Below are 20,257 nucleotides of genomic sequence, written 5' to 3'. Positions count from 1 at the left end.
GCGATTCCCTAAGCCTAGGCCTATCATGTGTTCGTGACAGTGGTTCTTATACCACTTACTTAGTATATGGTTTGCGTGGCCCCTAGGGCCTAACTGTCTTACTTACCTGTGTGACTTATGTATGCTTGAATAAGACTGTGTTGTACTTACCTCGAATCTCATAAAGAGTGCTGAGGGTGTTTTTACTAGAATAAATACATTCTATTTTTATAATATATCTGTTTTGGTGTCCTTTCATTTGGTATTCAAGGTGTTGCAAATGGTATAACAGCTGGCTTCACATGCCATACAGAGTTTAGCCTAAGACTGCTCTTGTCCATGCTACCCCTAGGATAGCTGGTCTATAAGGTTGACTTTACAACCAATCACCATACGGGTTGTTTGGACTGATACCAGGTGTACACTAGAACTAGTGACATCATATATCAGGCCAACTTCTCACATTGACTTCTTCACTGTTTTAAAATTTATACTTTATTACTGCTATATTGATTGTATGGAAATGTTTGTGGCATTAATTTGCTGAATAAAGTTTGTTTTTATTTGACTATCTTTGTAATACATTCTCGATCTAAACCTATCTAGCTCTCTGCCTGTCTCTATCTATAACATTGTCTCTCTGTTCCATCTTTAAAAAATGTTGAGGTCCCAGGAAAGTCTTATTTGAACTACTTTGTGTTACCCTGTTAAAGTTTGACACACAATGTTGTATTGTCTGGCTTCAAAGGAGCTTGAGTTAATAAGAAATGGGTAAGAAAATTAAAAATTGTCCCTTCAAGGGCCCCCAAAATATGACTTGCCTGGGGCCCCCAAAATCCTTAAGAGGACACTGCACATCACTACCTGGCACAGTTGGAGTGTCATCACAGCAACACAGTTCAGATCCCAGTTTTACCCCTGGGATGGGTTCACATGTAAGGAGGCTGCAGGAAGCTGCAAATCCATCTATCTGAAAATTGGTCACCAAAGGTGAGTAATTTATTCATTACCATTTACAGATTTAGTTGCACCCACAGGATAAAAACTTGCGCTTGACTATAGTTTGTATGTCCAGTTTGTACTGAATGACATATCATGTTGCTTGCATTGAATAATTACGAGATTAATTAAAGTGAAATCAGTATATGAGCTGGTGAGTGTGTAAATTGTTTGCTTTTTCTTGCCACATAATTGAGTGAATATGTTACCTGCACTGTAGGTCTTTCTGAATTTATGGCATCAGAAGAAAAGAAGTTCTCTGCCTTTTTGAATTCTTTGATTCTAGCAAAGTGTTTCAGAGCTAAATTATGGGAAAACACTCTTCATGTGTCAAAACAACTGGAAAAGATTGGTATGTACTGAATAAATAAATACTTATGCCAATGTGTTGATCTGTTATGTCACATTTACTGTACCACTTGAATAAGTATTACCATTAGTTTTATAATAGATGCTGATATTCATAAACAGCTAAATTGCATTTTCACAGCTGACAATCACATGTATAAATATTTTTAACGTTTTCACATACAAATCAATCAGCGAAAACCTGCTGTATTTTAGTGGTGTGAAAAATCTACAGCACAGACATCCTACTTTCTGTATGTATTTTCAGGGGTCTGTCAAGGACTTGTGACAAGAAAATATTGGTAAGAGAGTTGCACACAGAATCAGAGGCGAGGATGGATCCAAATAAGGAGGAGCACAAATAAATTGAAAACTCTTAAAGAGCAGGGGCACTCATTTCAACATTTTTTACAATACAAACCACAGAAAAATATTTATATTAAGGGGGATCTGGGTCAAAGCACTTAGGAGCTCACCATGCTAAGACTTAAGCCCAGTAAGTTTCTCAAACACAATTGGTATTAAGATACGGTCTTCAATCCGTATCCATATGCAGGATGTACGAGCAAAGGCAGGATCTGTTGAACTGATAACTTTGTGATGTTATAAAACGCAAAATAAAGACAATTTTCACAGTGATTGAGAAACACTAGATACATTACCAGCGATGCCCGTTATTTCTGGCAATCACACAAAAGCACACAAAGTGGATATAGCAAGGTTGAATCACTTAATACACAGCCAAGGATGTAGAGAGAAGTAGTGCCAAATAGAAAAAAAGGGAAGACATTGGAACCGCCTGGCAAATAAGGAAATAAGTAATAGGAAGACACCGCACTAGGAAAATAGTAACTCAGGAAGCAAGCAGGGAAGGGAAGGGAAGAGAAAGGGTATCTGCTAAAAGAAGGAGAGATTCAAATATTAAGGTCTCTTTGAAATAGAGTTACCCGAGGAAATTGTAAAAACTGCTGAGCATGTGCACCCATGATGATATATTCGCATGTATGGGTCATCACAGAAGCGGATCTAAGAAATTATGCTGACCCCATTGTTTTATTCGCAGCCACGCCAACAAAAAAAATTACAATAAAAAAGACTGCGGATGCAATGGAAGAGTGGGTGAGGGGAAATAACAGGAAGTGGGCGGGGGCGTATAAAATAAAATATAACCAGGTGGGGAAGGAGGGGAAAAGCAGCACACTAAACAGAGTTTGGTGGGAATGAAGTGCACAAGAGAGAGAGAGCAACATGGAGTGTGAGGGTGGGTATTTGCTAGGAGGCGAAGAAGCACTCAATGGAGAAAACTGGAAAATGCTAGCACTCTCATGGAGTGCTTAACCAAAAAGAAAATATTATTTCCCTAAAAGTGAGCAGTGGAAGGATATAGGATACAAGTAAGCCAGTCAAATGAATAGTAAAGATGCAATGTCCCTGCAAGGTACAAATGAAAGACGATGGAGGCAAGCCTTTGAATCAGAAACAAGCAAATGAGAGTGACAGTAAAGACAACCAAATGGTAAGCAGGGCGGGCTGTAAGTCCACTGTATGTTTTTGGGCAAACTAACAAAAGGGCGATAGGCAAGACCTAAGAAATAAATAATCTCCATTGCTTGCCATATGCAATTGTTTTGAAGTATAAAAATAAAAAAATAATAAACTGTAAAAGTCTGTGTTAAAACTGTACCATGTATTTACAGGTGTAACACTATCCAATGCAATGGTAAATGCAAACCTAACATCATTTAAAAAAATTGAAGAAACAAATCCAAGGGAACTTGAATTGGTATGTACTAATATAGTTTTGTGTTCATTGATGTTTACTTTGCTACAAATAATAAAGGAAACTAAGGTGGTAATTTAGAGTTTAACAGAGGGGAAAATGTAAACAATCCTACAGTTATCCTGCCAGCCAAACTATCAATTCTTCTGCCCCATTTTGAGTGTGGAACCATTGTTTTACTGCCAGTGGCATTGCTCTCAGTTCTACTGGAAGTCAGTCAAAGGAAATGGCCTGGTTGCCACAGAATCACTACCTTTTATGCATTGGGAGGGACACCACATTCCAGGTGGTTCTTTCAATTCATACTTTCCTTGCCCCATTTCTCCATGTGCAGGTTGGCAAACCTGGGAAGGGAAAATAAATAATGGAACCATGTGCAGGGAGAAAACTCTGTGCCATGACCTTTTTCATTTTGTTTGTCATAAACATTCCCTTTTTCTTTCAGAAAATAAAATTAAATATTGAGCTTGCCATGCCTACCCTGAACCCTCCATGGCATCCTACTATGCAGAAAGTGATTTGTGCACATTGGCAACAAAAGGTTCATCAAAATAGATTTCTGCCTACATGGTAATTTTATGTCATACTGGAGGCTCCTATTATGCTTTTCTTATCTTGATTTTATTCAATAGCAGCCAAGATAAAACGAAAAACTACAGTTCCCAGAAGGCCAAGAGATCAAAAGGACAATGGGGAAACATGGAATCCAACACAACAACCAATGAACAGGCAGATCTGAGTATAATGCTTGTCCTGACTGCGAACAACCTTCTTTTCTTGCTGCTCGCAGTCAAGATAAATATATACTCTTTCTCAGTGTTGACTCTATTATTACTGCGCATTGTTGTTTATTTATAAGGTATTGTTTCGCGTTGGTTGATCTGGTTTGTGGTCATTAATCCCTTCCGATAGCTTTCAGCGCCCCCCCCCCCGCTGCCGCCCGCAGCTGTGCTATTTCCTGCAGTGCGCGTGCGCGCTCGTTAGCGCTTCCCGTCTCAGCCATTTTCCTACCGTTTTTTCTTAACAGTCTTTTGCCTGATTTCCCCAAGTCGAGCCTTCTCGCCTGCTGTGCCTCATTGTTCTGAGCATCACTTCCTCGTCACACGCCGGTAGAGTCCGGCCCACTGGGAGTGGTTTTCCCTGCTATCCCGGCCTTTCAGTGTTCCTCCTCACGCTCAGGGGCGGTCTCAAGCTCTCTCTCAGCCTGCTGGCTAACTCTTTTTTCCCCACACTTTCTCCCTTTATTTTTGCTATGGAGATTAACAGCTCTCCTGTGTCTGATATTCATGATGAAGAAGGGGAGGCATTTAAGAATGATTTGAATATGTTTATTAATTCCTCTGTGGAAAACGCTGTTCAAGCCTCTATGAAAAGATTTTCTATGGTTCTGGAAAACTCTATGTTATCTCTTATGTCCAAAGCTTTGGCCCATTCTGCGGGGGATAGCAGAAAGAGAAAGTTGGTACCTTCCAGCAATAATTTCAATGTGCCTGCGTCTATGAAGTCACGAGTGCCCAGTGAGGTTTCCTCACACGAGATTGAGGACGTAGTGCCTCCCAGGCCTCCTGCAAAGGAGAGGTTTAATGTTAAGAATGCTGGTAAATGTCAATCAAAATAAAAAAATGCCGAGGTACCACAAAAATTGGTTATTTCTCAAATTTTGGACACGGATGACTATCTTGGAGAGGCAGATGATGCGTTTGACCTTTTAGATGTCACTGATCCTTCTTCCCCTCCTGCTAAAAAGTCAAGAACTGATTCCTTTTCTTTTCAACCTATTTTGGATGCGGAGGGTGCTCCCATGTTTGACCCTACTTCTATTCGTCATCCTAACTCAACTGAATGGTTCCCTGCATCTCATGTAGGCGATTATATTTCAGCTAGGCTTCATCTGCCTTTGGACAAATCCACCAGGTCAAGGCTCAAGTCGCAATGTCCCAAACCTTCCCTTCCTTCCAATGTCTCCTCTACTCCGACTATCGATCAACCCTTGTTAACTTTCTTCTCAAAGTTTGGAAAAGTTTGCCTTCTGGGTAATGCCAATTCGGCAATCATACATGAGCGCCGCAAATGCCTTCTTATCAAGTGATCCCAAGTTGGCTAACTTGGCTACCCTTGATCCGGGTATCAAGGCCGATGATCTTTTGTTTGGTGACTCGTTAGTGAAGTATCTAAGTACATTTTTCTCTACCTTTGCCTCCATCGATAAGGCTCAACAATCTTTAAAGAAAGTCTTCACCCAGCGGGTTTTTGGAGGGGCCGGTAGAGGCAGGGGTCGCTTTACCGGTCGTCCATACCACAATCAAGGCTCCAGAGGATCTTTCAACTCAAATTCCAACTACCAAGAGTTTAAACGCCAGTTCCACCACGAGGTCACAGTTTCAGGGGTCGTGGACAAAGGAATTTCCGCAGCAATAGCCAACAAGCGAGTCTCTCAGAGCTTCCCCCTGTAGCGAGTCGTTTAAGTCTTTTTCTTCCAAAATGGCAAACTCTAACTGCAGATCCGTGGGTTCTAAGCTCTATCCAAGGTTATTTTATAGAGTTCTATGCCCCACCTTTCCAAACAGTTTTCCCTCCTCTTCTCGTGTTTTCAAATGACATGGCCAAGCCCGTTTCAATCGAGGTGCAGTCCCTTTTGCGGAAACATGCTATTGAAGCCACCCCCCTAGATCCTTCAGGGTTTCTCAGTTCCATCTTTCTAGTACGAAAAAAGAACAAGAAGATGCGTCCTGGTATAAATCTCAAGTGGTTCATCCAATTTGTAGTTTATCGTCACTTCAAAACGGAGACCACCATCCATCTCAGGGACTCTCTCTGATTACACGACTGGATGGTCAGAATAGACTTGCAGGACACGTACCTTACTATTCTGATCCATCCTTCCCACAGGAAATTTGTCCAGTTTCTGTGGCTAGGAGTGACTTACCACTTTCGCTCTCTCCCCTTCGGTCTATCGTCAGGACCATGGCGCTTTACAAAGATCATGAAACCGGTGGTGACTTATCACAGGTCTCTTGGGGTCAGATTACTTATTTACCTCAATTACATTCTAATTATGAATTCGGACAAACAGACCCTTTTGTCTCATTTGGACATCACTCGGTCGGTTCTTTCAGAGCTGGGCTTTCTTCTCAATCCCGAAAAATCCACACTCACTCCTTCCCAACTGATTGAGTTCCTCGGTTTTCTGGTAGATTCTTCAACAGCTTCGCTTCATCTGCCTCAGGCAAAGGTGTCAGCCATAAAATCGGAAATTTACCCAGTTCTTCGAAGTTCCTCGATTTCTCTCAGATCTCTAGCAAGAATAGTAGGTCTTTTGTCCGCCTCCATTCAGGCAATCTTTCCGGGACCTCTGCACTATCAAGCGCTTCAGTGCCTCAAAATACGCCATCTGCGTCAAGGTCTGGCTTATTCTGATCTGATTTCCTTAGATCCAGATTCTCGTTCAGCACTCCAATGGTGGATAGACCATTTAGATGCGTGGAATGTCAGGACAATCTTTGCCTCAGCCCCAGATCTTGCATTAGAATCAGATGCATGTCTGTCGGGTTGGGGCGCCCGATGTGGTCCAATCTCGACTGGCTGTACATGGTCGCTAGAGGAGTCGAGATTGCACAACAATTCTTTAGAGATGCTGGCAGGTTTCTTTGCGCTTAGAAGCGTAGCAAAAGACAGAGTTCACTGTGCCATCCTTCTTCGTATGGACAATGTTTCTGCGATCTGTTACATAAACCATCTCGGAGGCACAAAATCCAAGCCTCTTGCGGAGTTGGCAAAGAGTCTTTGGGAATTTTGCCTTTTCAACAAGATTTCAGTCAGAGCCAAATATCTTCTAGGCAATCTCAATTCCATCGCAGATTTGCACTCTCGTTACCTACGGGACTCCAGCGATTGGAAGCTTCTTCCATCCATCTTTCAATCTCTGTCCCAGAAATGGGGCCCTTTGCATATCGATCTCTTTGCCTCTCGTCTCATTTCCTAGCTTCCTCTCTTCTTCAGCTGGCGTTCGGATCCACTGGCTCTTGCCACAGACGCTTTCCTTCAAGATTGGTCTCTTCATCTTAACTACGCCTTCCCCCCTTTCATCATGATCAACAAAGTCCTTGCTCAGTCCAGACGCCAACAAGCCTCTCTGGTGATAGTTGTTCCCTTCTGGCAATCTCAGATTTGGTTCCCGTCTCTTCTGCAAATGCAAGTGGACTTTCCTGTACTTCTTCCTTCTTACAACAATCTTTTACTGGATCCTTTGGGTCAACCTCACAGTCTCATTTTGGACAACAATCCGTCCCTGTCCACGTGGAAAATCTCGGGCCTAACCTCCTTGACCACTGCATTCGGAGGAAGCTTCTCTCTTAATTAGCAGAGCCTGGGCTACAGGCACATCAAAAGCTTACAAATCAGCTTGATCTTTATGGACAAGCTGGTGTGTGGGAAAACATGTCGATCCCTTTTCAGCAAATTTAACTTACGTTGTCAATTTTCTGGCGTCTGAAGCCAGTCCAGGTAAGTTTTACAGGACGGTTAACATATACAGATCAGTAATCTCCCTTAATCACAATACGGTGGGCGCAAACCAGTGGGTGAACATCCTCTAGAGTTTGTCGGCTCCTTCGGGGAGTAAAGTTTTCCAAGCCTCCATTAGCAAAGTACTCTAAATTATGGGACGTGAATCACAGTCAGCTCAAGGTTTCTGATCTACACCGTCCAGCTTCAGTTTGCATTCCTGGTTATTCGATCGCAGTTCCAGTTTCAAGGATGTCATTCTTGGACTTTTGTCGAGAGTTTTCTATTTGGGCTCTTGCCTTTGGTGTGATTCTCTCAATTTTTCCTTTGTTTATGCTTTGTAAATCTGGGTACATCCTTCAACTACAAGGGTACTGTCGCATAGCCAAGTTTCCTGCAGACAACTAATGCCTGCCTGCCGTGAAACATTTTTTATACAATCGATCTTTATTTGCTCTTTGAAACCATTAATATTCCACGAAAATATTCTTAGGCTATGCGATGACCCAATTCCCTAATCTATTTCGCTAAGGTGTCCAGACTTATTCAATACCCACAAAGGTGGAATCTGTAGACTTCAAGCCTACTAACACATCTCCTCTGTAGTCATTGCCCACCCCCCCACCCCACCCACCATAACTGATTATTGTTTTGCCTGTATTGCTGGGAACTTTGGTGTGACCCCCCTTGTTTCTAATGAAATCACCTTCATCTGGAATTTGTACTGGGAGCTAGTCCATCTGAGTTACTACAAAAAAAATAGATGATCTAATTTCATTGACTCTAGTACCATTCTAGCTGTTCAAGGACTGCATTCAGAGGAGCCACAGTGGATAAGAGAGGATTAAGAAAGAGTACCATGTGAAGTGTGGACAAAAAAGAAGCTTGACCATAAGTGTATAATTCGTCAAATGAAATTTTAAGGAGACCAGGAGGCAATCAAAATCTGGTATTTGTACTTTCTCACAATTCTCTTATGAGGATGGAATCAAGGGAGTATAAGAGGGATTGGTATGTTGATTAAAGCCATTCTTGGGTTTGTTTTTCACTGTGTTATTTTCTTTTTTACGAAGGGCACTTCTGCATCAAATGTGTGTCTTCTGTAGGATTTTCAACTTGATCTCAAGGTTTGGGAGGGTGGGGTGACTGCTCCACCTTTTTTCCTTTAGAATGATTTATTCTTTTTGCTTTAAGAGCACCATCTCATCTGTTACCTCAGTCATGATAGATTTGTAGGGATCCACAAGATTAGTCATATCTGAGGTAGTGCTCCAGTTTAGCAGATTTGTTGAGATCTTGTGCTACAGGATTGTCTTGTCAAATCTTTGAAGTTTCTGATCCAAATCTTAGATATCTTGATTAACCTATCTTGTGGGCTTTGGAGCAGAAAAGTGAAACTGGTACGAGAAAGTGATCGAACAATTCCACCAAGATAGTGTTGTCACATGTTATGGTACCTGGTTTGGCAATGAAGAGGTCTAACATAGAGCCTTTGCCACTGGTGGGGCCTTCGCTATGTGTGGGTGCTGAGCATTTGTTACACATCAAACAGATGGCAAAGTTCTAAACATTGCCAATCATATCAGGAACCAGCCTCTACTCCATACTAGCATATATCAGGAGGGTGCAGACAGAATAATGAACTTGTTTTTAACACTCACAGATTGGTGGAATACCTGATAGGAGGAGGAACACGGAAGAGGCAATGTTACAAACTAGATTTCCCATGAGCCTTGGTAGTGAAGCATTCTGCATCAGGGATTTCATTGGCACCAGCGGTGGTGATCTGGAAGTGCTTAAAAGGTATTTCTACGCAATCATGATAATCGTGGCCAGCTAGTTAGCCGGTCGGGAGATACTCCCATGGGCTCCAATAGCACGACGAGATCACAGCACCGAACAGTTAGCCTACCTGATGCCTTGCGATTTCCCGCAGTGAGGACCATGGAAAGGGCGTGAAAGTCGGCGAAGGTTGGCGCGTTCTGCTCGTGAACACCGGTATCCCCCACCTCTGGAAGCCCCGGGGAGTTTATGTGCGCGAGCCCAGGTCTATCTTGGTTTGAAGCTGTGAGCGCACTCTCTAACATCAGAGCGGCTCGACGTGTTCTCATACGCCAACGACACCCAGCTGATCCTTTCCCTCACTAAGGACCCCGCCATCGCCAAAAGCAACCTTCACGAAGGAATGAAGGCCGTCACAGAATGGATGAAGAACAGTCGCCTGATACTGAACTCTGACAAGACGGAGGTCCTCTTCCTCGGCTCCACCCCCTCCACCTGGGATGACTCCTGGTGGCTGGACATGCTGGGAGCTATGCTGACACCCACCAACCACGCACGCAACCTGGGGTGCATCCTGGACTCAACACTATCAATGACCCAGCAAGTCAACGCCGTCTCCTCCTCCTGCTTCAACACCCTCCGCATGCTTTGCAAGATCTTCAGATGGATCCCCACTGGAACCAGAAGGACGGTCACCCAAGCCCTCGTCAGCAGCAGGCTGGAGTACAGCTATGCCCTCTACGCGGGAACCATGGCCAAATTCCAGAGAAGACTTCAACGCATACAGAACGCCTCTGCTCACCATATCCTCGACATTCCCCACCACAGCCACATCACTGTCCACCCGAGAGACCTGCACTTGCTCCCCGTCAACAAGAGGATCACCTTCAAGTTCCTCACCCACTCTGACAAAGCTCTCCACAACACCGGACCAACACACCCCAACACACGACTCACCTTCTACACCCTGAACCGCCAGCTTCGCTCTGCTGACCTCGCCCTCACCACCGATCCACGCATCCACTAAACAACCACCGGTGGCAGATCATTCTTCCACCTCGCCGCCAAGACATGGAACACTCTCTCCATCCATCTGCGACAGACCCAGGACCTGCTGACCTTCAGGAGACTCCTCAAGACCTGGTTGTACGAGCAGTAGCAGCACCCGCCCCTCCTCCCTCCCCCCTCAGCGCCTTGAGACCCTCACGGGTGAGTAGCGCGCTCTACAAATGTATGCTTGATTGATTGATACAGATCAGCAACACTGCACTAAAGGGGTGGCTATAATAATTAAGGTAAATTCAGGGGTAGAGTTGTGGAGATCCCAGGTAAATGAAGGAGGGCGTTGGATAGTAGCGGAGGTCAAAGCTGGTTAGATTATGTATACCCTGGCTAGCTACTATGGCCTGAAGAAGGATGATATTACATCTTTGAACAACCTGTGTTCTAGCTTGTTAGATTTTGAAGCCCCACTTATTATGTGCAGTGATTTTAATGTCTTATTAAAAAATAACCTAGATAGATCCTTATCCCTTAATCAAATTAGTTCACCCAGAGTGAAAGGCTTATCTCCTATCTATGATAGATAACCTGAATCTTTGTGATGTGTGGCGCAGGGTGAAAGGCAACTCTAGAAACTATTCCTTTTATAGCAAGAAAACGGTCATTATCCAAGGATAGACTATTGCTGTATGGAGGAATCAGAAGTGGAAAAAGTTAAGGAGATTGAATATCAACCTATTCATTTATCTGATCATGCAGCAATATATTTAAAAACTTAAACTGCCTTCAAAGCTGGCACTAAGAAGGTGAACCCTAAACAGAAGGTTACTTCTGTAGACAGATATTTTGAGAAGGATAGAAGGGGAAGCAGCTGATTTTTTTTATATGGAAAGTAGCCTCATCCCCCACATACGTGGTATGGGACACATTCAAAGCTTGGCTGAGGGGGATCTTCAGGAGCTCCTTTGTGGCTTGGGTCAGAAAAGATAAGAAGCAGGTTTCTCTGCTTAAAGATAAGTTAGGGCAGCAGAAGCTAACCTGAAGTCAGGGTATCTCCAGGGGAAGCCAAAAGAAAGATTAGTTGAAAAAGTGGAGGACTGACAACTGAAGTTTAGACTGAAGATGGAGGAGAGATTGCAGCAGAAATGGGAAGCGAGTAAGTTGTGCGAGTATGAGCAGGGGGAGAAATTAGGAAAACTACTGGCTATGAAGACCAGGATGGACAACTCAACTTACTACATCAGGAAAATCAAGATTGAAGAAGAGGATAGGGTAGTGGAGGATGTGGAAGGGATAGAGCAGGCATTCACTAAATTCTTTCAGGACTTATATCTTGAAGATCTTGAGGTAGATGAGGCAGTGCTAGACCACTGGCTCTCAGAAAAACAACTGCCAAAACTGAGCATAGAAGATCAACAATATTTGATCCTGGAAATAACAGAGAACAAAATTCTGACTGCAGTTAAAAAAATTAAAAAGGGGAAAGCAGCTGGGCCGGATTAGATACCAAATGAAATCTACACATTGTTGGCTGAAGTTGCAATCCCAATCCGGTTAGAGCTATTCAGCGATGTGTTGAGGGGCAATTCACTACTACTGGAGTCTTGGAATGAGGTTGTTATCTCCCTTATCTTAAAACCAGGCAAGGATCCTACACAGTGTCAGTCATATTGACCAATCAACACTGTCGAACTGCGACTATAAAATCTTTACAGGTATACTGACAGCAGTTTAAGTAAAATAGCTGGATCTTTAATTAATGAGGACCAGAAGGGTTTTCTACCAGAAAGACATATCTCACACATACCCTGATAGGCTTAATAGACCTTGCCTCAACTCAGGGAGCCCGTTTATCGATAGTAACCCTCGACGGAGCCAATGCCTTTGTTCGGGTGAATTGGAAATACCTATTAGGGACTCTAAAAGCATTTGGTTTTTGCGAGACATTTAGGAAGGTTCTTAGTAAAATATACTGGACACCTCAAGCGCAAATATAAGTCAATGGTAGCCTAACAGCTCCCATGCAGATAGAAAGGGGGACCAGACAAGGTTGCCCCTTAGCACCCATCCTTTTTTACTTATATATTGAACCCCTGGCACAAAGATTAATGCATAATAAGGAAATAACAACCTCTACTGTGGGCTGCTTCTCCAGGAAGACAGCTCTATATGCTGATGACCTGATCTTGTTTACCTCAGATATCAACCAGGCTCTTCAAACGCGATGGCAGATGCACACTCGTTTGGTAAGTTGTCTGGGTACGAGATCAACACCACCAAAATAGAAGTTATGGCATGGAATCAAGATCTTCATGACAGGCTATAAAAGGAATTAAGATATCTGGGCGTAGCAATATTGCAAGACTTAGAAGAACTCCCTAAAGTGAATTTAGAAAATGTTTTTAAAGATGCAGATAAGATCTTAAAGAAATGGCATAATCGCCCTCTTACCCTGTACAGAGGGATTAACCTGGTTAAGATGTCTATATTGCCCAAATTCTCTTATTTGTTTGATAACATTTCACAAGAGTTCGATAAGAGTTTCTTATGAAAATACAGGGAAGAATTCCATATTTTATTTGGGCAGGAAAGGGGAGTAGACTTTCCTGGAAGAAGCTAAGAAGGAAGCTTGTAAATGGTGGTCTGGGGCTCCCGGACTTTCAACTGTTTTGCTAGGCATATCAATTGAAAAATAGTTGGATGCTATTACTACGACCCAATAGCTCACTTGTGGGACGTATGTATAAGCAATGCTGGCCAATATTGTAGAAGTGAGTTTCATGTACAAATTTGGGGCTCTTAAATTCTTTAAAAAAGTCTGACTGAGGGTATTGAAGGCCGCAGCAAAAATATGGCATGAAAGTTGCTCTCTTCTGGGTATCTCATATTATTACAAATAGCCCCAATGTGGGACTATTCGAGAACTCCAGAATGTTTTTTGGATGGTCTCGCACAGCCTTTGAAAATGTACAGGATAACATGGCAGGGGGAGATAGTGGAAGGGGACAGATGCCGCTCCTGGCATGCATACAGAGACTTGCTGTCGAGGTTTTCATTTTATCAAATATCGGCGTAGTCCAGAAACCAGCAGTGGTTAGACTCAACTGAAAATTCGATGGAGAAGGACCTTCAAGATCCATGATCAAGAAAGAAGGAGGTGGCTTATTTGTATGGATATTTGGCTGCAGCAGCGGAAGAAAGCATGAGACCCCCTTTTCTGGTCTGGGAAAGTTTCTTGCCAGATGAATATCTGAAATAATAATGGCAAGTATCTTTAGAAATGCTTAATTCCATGATTAAGTCCAATACATGAAGGAGAAATTATTTCTTCACCTTACACAGAGTTTATTGGTCGCCGCTGAAGCTGACTAAGATAAGAAGCAGCGGAGAGGCCAAATATAAAAGGTGCGGAGATCAAGAGGCAGACGATATCCACATGTTGGCCAGCTGCCCGGCCCAAGAAAAATTAAGGAATAGAGTGGGTAAGATGATTCTGGGCGGGGAAGTGAAGGTAAGACCCTCTTATTATTATGTTTGGTATTATAATGAGTTAATATTCTACTTAACTCTTCTGGCAAGAAGAACGATATGCAAAAGGTGGTGCCAGGCTACACCCCCCACCTGGATAGAGTGGTCGAACTCTGTGAGATCCTTCGAGATCTTGACCAAAAGATTAACCGGTATAGGAAAAAGACAAATTATGGGATATTTTGGAATTTATTGGACCCCGAATGGAAAGATAATGAAGTCCAATTAATTAAACCTCTTGGTCAGCTCATGATGCATAGCGCTGGTTGGTAACTTGTCGTAAACATCAGCTGAGAATAGTCCCTCAAGATATAAGCAATTAGGTCAGCGGTGATCAGGTGGATGTTTACTTATCTAACATAATTTAAGGACAAAACAAATTTAAAAAATGTTTTTAAAAGTATTTCCACCTACATCTCATTGCCGATTATTGTTCCACGTAAGCTGTCCCTTTTGATGGAGTGCTCCTGTCTGCCTCACAAGGTGGTAAGGGTGCTATCTACCAACTCTTTTTTGCTGTTACTTTCTTGCTTTTTAGTAAAAGAATCTTGAGGAGTTTAGAGTGGTACGCTCTGCTCATTTCTCCTGCAAAATGGTTTTGTTTTAAACAGACAGAGGCGCTGTTTACCTTGATTCCCATAAAAGGGGGCCAGTGTTTAGGGCTCCAATTACTCAGCGCATGAATGCTGGCAGTTTTTGTTTTTCTTGATTGAAGCCAGCAGTATATAGTTTTGTTCTACTTTCATTTGGCGATTACAACATTCTGCTGTAGTTTCTTACGTTAAGAAACAGGACATTGTAGCAGTAGGTATGCCTATTTACTAGATGGAGACTTCGGATATTTCTTAGGAGACTGTATTTGGACAAGAATGACGCAACTGGTTATGCTGAGAATAATGACTGTATGATATTACCTCAGAAAAGAATGAAAAAACGCTCACTAAGGATTTGAGCCTACATTATTTGTTATTTATTCTGTTTATTGTTTTGCCACTTTTAAGATGGATGTATAGAATCCCTAAGCTTGGTTCTACCCCTGTGATGTAAAGTGCATTATTTATTTTGGTAGGTCTTTGTTTCTTTCAGTAAATTTAGATAAAACATGGAGTGCAGCAATACATATATATCATTTTGAAGTAACACCTGGTTATATTTCAGCTTTTATGAAGAAGAATATAGAAGCCTGGAACTAATAGAAAACCTATACTTCTTTGCTGCAATAGAAAAAAATAAAAAGTGTTTTTTCTTTTACAGGTATAAAAGAGTATAGTCATAGAACTTTATACCTCAGTTCAATGATCCCTAGTGATTCCATTTATGTTTATTCTTTACAGGTCTCCTTCCCTGCTGTACCCTTCCTTCTCTTCCCTCACTTGATCACCTTAATCTTCTGTGCTATAACAGCAATCAAACTTGATGAAGTCAAGAGGTGGACTTATTGAGCATCAGACAGACACGAGGGATTTTTGTACGCCAGAGTTACAGAATAATCTGCCCAAGTATTGTAATACCTCCTGGTCGGTTTTGGTGTCAATATGGCCTCATTAGAGGATGGGTTAGCTGTTTTGGCTGTAGTTCAGCAGTAAGTGGTTGCATCCAGGGCAGAAACTGCTGCTTTGTAAGACAGAATGGATCCCATGTAAAGAAATATGTTTGATGTGAATAATGAGAGAACGACTGGGAATGCTTCATTGGTCTCTAATGGGAGCACCTCACAGAACCCCCATAACATTGGCAGCTCCAGAACGCTTTCATGGAGAGGTTAATTAGGTGCAAGTATTTTTTACGCAAGTATTACATTTCACATGTTGTCCTAAAGCTTTCCCTACCAATCAGTTCGGAGTAGCATTCATGATGTCATAGCTAGCGGGGGACGCCGGACAATGGGCAGTACCGCTAGTGTGAAGAGATGACCAGTTGTTATAAGATTGGATAGAATTCGAGAAGGTGTTTGATCATAAAGCCACCACATTTTCTGTGGATTGAGAACTGTTGGAATTAAAACAGGGTACTAAGGATTTAGCGGTTTACTTAAATTCCTTTAAACGGTTAGTTTCTGAAACCTAATGTCCGGAAGAAAAAAGAGCTGCATTATTCTATCAAGGGCTAAGGAAGGAGCTTAAAGATGTCTTAGCGCAGATAGACACTCAACCCACTAACTGCCCTGATTTGATTAACTTAACGTGGGGTTTAGATTATCGTAAAGGAGATAAGAGAAGAACTGACCGACTAGTGTCCCAGTTTGACAGAATTAGAGATGCGGGTGGGGTTTAGGTTGGTCCACTGAGCCCATGGAAATAGGGACCATTAGAGCTTCACTCACACAAGAAGAATGAGAGCAGTGCAGAAAGAATGGTCTATGCTTGCATTGTGGCAAAAAATGTCATTATGTTAAAGACTGTTTAACAAAACCAAAGAATCAAGTTGGGTGGTCTAAGATTCCAGCAGCAAGGACCGCTGAGAAGAATTCGGAAAACTAGTCAGCTCAAGGCTAGAGATTGGGAACTCCTTGAGCTTTACTGACATCCCTTCATTAAGTGAGCTGGATATATTACCAAAATAATTTTTTTCTACCCTTAGCAATAAAGACATCGAGTGGTTGGCAACATACACAAACCATGATAGACTCAGGAGCAACAGGACTCTTTATGGATGAGATAGTAGCTCAAGGGTTAAAACTGTCTTTGATAAAAAAAAAGGCAGAACCAGAAATAGTGTTAGCAGTAGATGGAATAAACCTTACTTCTGGCCCTATTACCTACCATCCTGAAGAATTACAGGTGAAATGTGATGAAGGCTCCTCAGTATGGAGCCTTTAGCAGTATGGTTTAATATTGGGACTACCGTGGCTAAAACAGCACAATCCTACCATTAATTGGGGAACAAACTCTCTCAGTTTTAAGTCACAGTTTTGCATTGATCATTGTTGAATGGCAGATATACAACCAGTAAAAGCACTTGCATTATGTCACAGAATAGCTACAGCAGCAGAGAAGGACATTGTTCTTCCTGAGCAATCTCACAAATATCAAGATGTATTTAGTGAAAAATAAGCTGATGTCTGGCCCCGTCATGACTGCCAAATCAACTTAATTCCTGGGGCAATGGTTCCATGTGGGAGGTTATATGCGCTTACAGAGCCAGAAATTGTACATCTGAAATATATCTAGCCAATGGGTTTATACGGCCTTCCAAGTCACCAGCCTCTTCGCCTCTGTTCTTCATACTGAAAGTTAATGGTGAGAGAAGAATGTGCATAGACTTCAGAGCCCCTAACAAAATAACAGTCAAAAACTGTTTGCTTTACCTTTGATTTCAGATTTTTTGGATCAGGTAAAGAATGCTAAGATCTATACCAAACTGGATCCAAAAGGGGCATATTATTTGTATGAATGAGGAAAGGTGATGAATGGAAGACGGCATTCTGTACACAATATGGTCTCTTTGAGTATGCTGTAATGCTGTTCGGGCTCTGTAACACGCCTGCAGCTTTTCAATACTTTTTGAATGACGTGTTGAGAGAATTCATGGATTTGTTTGTAGTAGTGTACATAGATGATATATTGATATACTCACAAACTGCTACTGATCATGAGCAACATGTGTGTCTTGTTCTACAAGCACTTAGAGTAAATGGACTACATTGTAAACTCAGTAAGTGCGAGTTTCATGTGAAGAGAATAGAGTTCTTAGGGGTAATGCTGTCACCCAAGGGGCAGGAAATGGCTGAGAGAAAAATACAGGCGGTAAAAGAGTGACCTAAACCAGTGAATATGAGAGACATTCAATGCTTTTTGGACTTTGCTAACTTTTACAAAAGGCTCATTAATCAGTTCTCTAGAATAGTCGCCCCCATTACTAGGCTTCTGCATAAAAACACGCCTTTTGTATGGTCAGAAGAGGCAGCTCAATCCTTCAAACAGTTGAAACATGCATTTACCGTAGCACCCATCCTAATTCATCCCAATCCAGAGAAGCCATATATAGTAGAAGCTGATGCATATGAGAAAAATACAGGCGGTAAAAGAGTGACCTAAACCAGTGAATATGAGAGACATTCAATGCTTTTTGGACTTTGCTAACTTTTACAAAAGGCTCATTAATCAGTTCTCTAGAATAGTCGCCCCCATTACTAGGCTTCTGCATAAAAACACGCCTTTTGTATGGTCAGAAGAGGCAGCTCAATCCTTCAAACAGTTGAAACATGCATTTACCATAGCACCCATCCTAACTCATCCCAATCCAGAGAAGCCATATATAGTAGAAGCTGATGCATATGAGCCATTTTCTCATAAAGAAATGAAGTAACTGGGCGACTTCATCCGGTGGCATTTATTTCAAGGAAACTGAATGACGTTGAATCCTACTACACCACTGCATAGAAGGAATTGTTGGCCATTAAGGATGCATTCAGAGAGTGGAGACAACACTTGATGGGGGCTAAACATCTTATAACAGTGTATACCAATCATTGTAACTTACAGTTTATTAAATCAGTTAGGTTTTTATGCCCCAGACAATTCAGGTGGAAATTATTCTTTGGGGAATCCAACTTCACGGTTACTTGCAGACCTGGGAGTGAGAATTGAAAGAGGGATGCACTTACAAGACAAGAAACAATTCTTGTACCCACAGAACAGAGAACTCAGTCCATCTTGAGTCCTGCTTCAGTAATATGCGTGAATCAAACAGATCATTTTCTACATAAGATTATACATACCATACAAACTGCTCCTTGAAAACACTGGCTTAAAAACCATCCAGCATGGAAGTTACAGAATGAACTATATGCAAAAAGAGGTTGTTGATCCCTTTAAAATAACAACAAAAGGACGTATTCAGTTGGTTTCAAGATGTACCAGCTGCTGGTCACTATGGGGTTGAAAAGACTTACGACAGATGTTTATGAAAGTTTTGGTGGCCAACCGTAAGGATAGACATCCAAAGGATGGTTCAGGAATGTGCAATATGTGCACAAACAAAGACAGATCATCAAAAACCGAAAGGATTATAACAGTCATTACCTACACAAGAAAAACCCTGGGAAACCATGTCTTTAGATTTCATTGTAGGATTACCTAAAGATCACGGATGTACTACAATCTTGGTGGTTGTTGATAGCCTAACAAAAATGGGACACTTCATAGCTTGTAAACAGTTACCAACGGATCAATTGGCACATTTGTTGTTGAAACACATCATCCACCTACATGGTTTACCCATAACTATTTTATCTGATAGAGTAATGCACAATTTTGGAAAGTTTTGTGTGTGGCTTTACAAATGACATCAGCAAAGTCTACTAGTTTTCACTCACAAACTGATGGCCAAACTGAAAGGTTGAATCAGACCTTGAAACAGTACTTGAGATGCTATGTGGAAGAAAATACTGATTCTTGGGTTGACTTTCTATGGGTAGCAGAATTAGCATATAATAGTGCCAAACACAGCTCTACAAAGATCACTCCATTCTATAGCACATACGGGTTCCTTCCACGTTTCATAGCTTTATGGCATCCTTCAAGAATTCATAATCTACCTGATGCTCACCAACGAGTGTCACACATAAAAAAACTCTGAAACAGACTCGAGCGAACTGCAAGAAGCTAAGATTCAATATAAAAAATCAGCAGTCAGACTTTGAAGAACAGGCCCAGTATATAAGAAAGGAGATATGGTATCGTTGTCCACCCAAAATCTTCATTTTCCCAAGGGTCATTGGTCCTTACAGAAGAAAGTTAATAAATCCATCACTGTGCAATTAGAATTGCCTAAGTCCATTAAAATACATCCAGTCTTTCAGATTTCACTAATAAAACCATCTAGTCCCAAGTTAAAGACAAAACCTCCTCCCGTTTGGGTAGATAATGAACCTGAAAATGAAATTGAAAAGATACTGGATTCCAAGAGAAGAGGGTCAACGCTATGATACCTTCATAGCATAGAAAGGGTATGGTGTAGAGGAGAATTCTTGGGAACCTGCTACCAAGATACATGCACCACGTCTTCTCGAATCCTTTCATGCTCGTAATCTTAAGAAACCAAGCTTCGGTCAGTGGACCCTGGGGAAGAGATATACTGTTACACATCAAACAGAATGAAAGGTTCTAAACATTGTTTATCCTATCAGGAACCAGTATCTACTCCACAGGAACTGGATTTTCTTCATTCTTCAGTCTGCACCGAATAAGCAATATGATAAGTTTAGTTAAATCAACTAAGCAGATCGCAGCATCAGGTAGAAGAAGATTCATGGCATAAGCCACTTTGAAACTTTCTAACTTTAGACTGGGGAGTGTTGGTGGCTTGTTTTCCAGCAGCTACTTCATTGGATCA

The 20,257-nt window shown here is 41.8% G+C and overlaps 1 protein-coding gene across 1 annotated transcript in view; it reads left to right on the top strand.

Annotated features, from left to right (window-relative positions):
• Window positions 1-20,257, top strand: part of HFM1 (helicase for meiosis 1) — a 3,754,865-nt gene that overhangs the window by 2,100,046 nt on the left and 1,634,562 nt on the right. The window contains exons 24-25 of the mRNA XM_085599940.1: window positions 1,199-1,330; window positions 3,024-3,109. Of these exons, the coding sequence (XP_085456066.1) occupies window positions 1,199-1,330; window positions 3,024-3,109 (218 nt within the window). The remainder of the gene's footprint in view (window positions 1-1,198; window positions 1,331-3,023; window positions 3,110-20,257) is intronic.

Source organism: Triturus cristatus, chromosome 4_2 (genome assembly GCF_964204655.1).
Source record: "Triturus cristatus chromosome 4_2, aTriCri1.1, whole genome shotgun sequence".
Classification (NCBI taxonomy): Eukaryota; Metazoa; Chordata; class Amphibia; order Caudata; family Salamandridae; genus Triturus; species Triturus cristatus.
This window is presented reverse-complemented; position numbering and strand designations above follow the sequence as displayed.